The sequence below is a fragment of the Notolepis coatsorum genome (genome assembly GCF_963971535.1).
Source record: "Notolepis coatsorum genome assembly, chromosome: 14".
Lineage (NCBI taxonomy): Eukaryota > Metazoa > Chordata > Actinopteri > Aulopiformes > Paralepididae > Notolepis > Notolepis coatsorum.
In genome coordinates, this window is record NC_140178.1 from 24,673,648 (window position 1) to 24,677,173 (window position 3,526).

The 3,526-nt window shown below is 45.8% G+C and overlaps 1 protein-coding gene across 1 annotated transcript; it reads right to left on the reverse strand.

Annotated features, from left to right (window-relative positions):
* Positions 1-769: 769 nt before the first annotated feature.
* Positions 770-3,163, reverse strand: hoxb13a (homeobox B13a; the record flags this gene model as incomplete). The annotated part of the gene is made up of 2 exons (XM_084328498.1): positions 770-1,017; positions 2,428-3,163. The coding sequence occupies 2 exons, from the start codon at positions 3,161-3,163 to the stop codon at positions 770-772; spliced, it is 984 nt and encodes a 327-aa protein (XP_084184624.1).
* Between the last annotated feature and the right edge of the window lie 363 nt (positions 3,164-3,526).

A 3,526-nucleotide genomic window follows, 5' to 3' on the forward strand; every position in this document is an offset into this window, starting at 1 on the left:
AGCCATGTAGCATTCTAATTGTTTGGGGACCAACCAGAAATAGGCCTATATATATTGACCTACATTGTTACCCATAGCTTAAGAAGCAAAAGTATAATGTTTTTACAACATTGTTGTAAATTGTTGTCATTGTAGAATCGAGACCTTCAAATTCCACTCTTGTTTTGTCTCTCGAAATGTATAACGTTTACAACGAAGTCTATGGGATTAAAAGTATTTATTAAGCATTGCGCTATACTTTGATTACTGTTTTACAAGCGTTATAAACAGTATAGACAGATATGATTGCATAATACGTTTTTTTTCTGCTACTCTATAGGCGCTGACAACACTGACATACCAAACATTCACACATAGTAAAATCCATGTAAAGCGCACGACGTTAGACAGATACAGTCAAGACACAGGAGTTACATCAAGCAGGCAAGTGGAAGTGCTGTAGCCTATTTACATCAAGCCTCTAAAAAACAACGTCTCTTCAGAGGGCTTTGGTTCATTTGTATTTTTCATTCTTTCTTTTTTCTTTTCAAAAGAGCATTTGGCGATGCAGTGACGCAGGCAAGATGGCATCATGGCACTACACAGAATTCCAATCCTTATACCACGTTCACAAAGTCTTCTTTTTTTCCTCGTTTTTCATATTTTTCTCTCTCTCTCTCTCTCCTCGTTCTAGTTCATGTATTGTCGCGGCGCCCATGTACAAAGTCCGTTCTTCTTTCTCGACATCCAACGTGACGAGTTGACCGCAGAGCCCGCGGTCAGAGCTATACTACGGCGCGCTGGTCTTGACTTTGGCGACGAATTTCTTCTCCTTGACCCGCCTGTTTTGGAACCAGATGGTGATTTGTCGCTCCGACAGGTTGGTGGCGGCCGATATCTTTCTCCGCTTGTCCTTGGTGATGAATTTGTTGGCGGCGTACTCTTTCTCCAGTTCCTTCAGCTGGAGCTTGGTGTACGGTATCCGCTTCTTCCTGCCTCGGCGAAAAGACGAACCGTCGTGTTGGTGCGCCACCACATCTGTTGTGACCGGACAAAGAGAACAGACACACGCTGAGAAATATGCACCGATCTCTTTATATATATCTATTGGTCATCTAGATTCTAGACTCTGTTAACAGTTGTGGTGTTTTACAGGACTGACTTCGGTCTTAAATGACTGTGTAAAGCATAGCGTTTACGCATCCTGCACGCTGCACACAGAGAGGAAGCGTGGCCATTCACTCAACAACATGGTGGCTGCACAGCCTACGTCAAGAGTCTGCAACAACAGCGCATGAGGAAGGCTAAACGCTCTACAGCCTGCAAGCATGTGCAACACTAGTCATCCACAATACAGACAACAACTTTTATTGAATACAAGATTGATTATTATGAATGATCGAGATGATGATGATCGACAACTATATGTGCCCTGGAAATTCAGTATATGCCTATATCACAATGTGGCATTGCGCCAACAGTATAAGAGCAAGATCAACGTGTGATTGTATCTTATTACCAATGTATTAGGCTATATATGTCACAGTATAACACATCAATCATATATCCGTTGAGGGTATATTCCCGTTTCCAGTGAAGATTTCTAATGGGTAATTTTAAATTAGGCCCAGATAAGATCATATCTTGCAAACATTATCAACACAATGAAATGACTTCTGCTTGACGCAGACCGAAGGCCTTGCAGCCTCATTACGCGTCGCAGACTATATACACTACTGCGTTATTGTATCTGTATAATGTTATATAATAGGCTATACATTCTGCATGTATATAAAACATGTTCAAATGTCCCTTACTAACTACCATTTGATGCCAAAATTCACAATACATACAATTATTTTCCAGGTTCCAGTTATATCAACACAAAATAACTCAAACAAACTGCAAATGCTTGAGCGGTTTAACCCAGACCTCGAATAAGGCTGTGACATCACATTAATAACGCAGAAACTCTTAACTAATGTAGCTTCATGGAATTACGTCACCACTGTGTTTAAAAACAATTAAACGATCTTAATATGAAGTTTAATGAAATAGCTATGCAGCAACAAGACATATTGTGATGTTATCCATATTAATGCTGTAAATATACCACAGTCGTTATCTTCATATTACATATGGATTTAATTGACAGAGAATGGTCCATATGAAATAAAGTACCGAGGCCAATGTGGGTAAAAAAAACAAAACAGAAAAAAACTAAAAAAACGACCATGTCTCATGTTTATATTTGATAATAACGAGTGCTTATAGTCTATTAAGGATGATCATGCCTGCTTCCTAATATCCACCTAGATATTTAAACGTTAAGTAGGCTATATGATGCTATTGGATAGGCTATATTGGCCAGTTATATATAGGCTACAACCTAGTTTAACAACAACGTAGGCTATATTATATTAATAAAAACGTCTATTAAGTCCTTACCTGCCAGAGCAGACTTCCAGAGGTGTCCTGCCTGGCCTTGGTCCTTGGAGCAGTACATCTGTCCTCCCCAGCCGTTAGTCAGAGCCCAGGGCTGGTAGCTGTCCATGGGCAGTAGGGTGTCATGGCGGGGCTCGCCACTGCCCAGTGTCTGGACCACCGACACGTCCAGGTAGCTGGCCATGGACTGGTAGGGGCTCGGGTAGCCATGGTAGAAGGCGAACTCTTTGGCCCGGTGGTTCGAGTACTCGTCGGAACTCACCGGCGTGTCCATGTACTTCTCCGCGGCAGCCGAGTAGCTGAGAGCGGCACCGGCCGCCTGAGTGCACGATTTGAGAGAACCCCGCCCCATCCGGCACGGGTAGTAGCCATTACCGAAATAGCCGTATGGTAGCGCAGTGGCAGCCGAGGAGCTCTGGTGTGGCACCGCGGCAGCTGGGCACGGACCGGCCGTGCACTGCTTCCCCGCGGACACCGCTGCTTCCCCGGAGCTGGAACCAGACATGTCCATCGTCGGGTACCCGGCCGAAGAATGCACCAAGCCTGAAGGGTGCCCGCCCAGAGCCGCGGCGGCGGCCGAGTGGGCCATGAGGTTGCGGCACTGACTGGCTGCAGAGGCCGCGGTGAAGTTTCCGCTCAGTCCCTCCATGTTCTTATTGAGGTCGTCCAGATTGTTGTCATACACAAACATCACCGTGTCCGCGGGCCAGCGAGGGTTGAGGACCAGGGAGGCGGTCATAGGCGGTCCTTGTCCTTTCCTTTCCGTTTCTTTTCGCGCTGTCTTGTGGCCCCTTGTTGTACTTGTTGACTGATGATACCAGGCTATACTATTGTGGTGATACAACCTATGGTGACTTACGCTAGCGTTTGCGTGTCATAAGCCGCTCTGGGAAAGACGAGCGTCAGCCGAAATTTCTAAAATATAATGTAATGTCACAGCACACACACTGCGCGCTGCTGCTGCACCATTCGGTAACGGCGCTCCCTCTGAGGCAAAGACTCCGGTGGCGAGCCGGACCTCTCGTTACATCCCCGCCGCAGCCTTGACGCAATGAGCCCCAGGGACACGGGAGGGAGGGCGCATCTCCATTGGATGAGACGG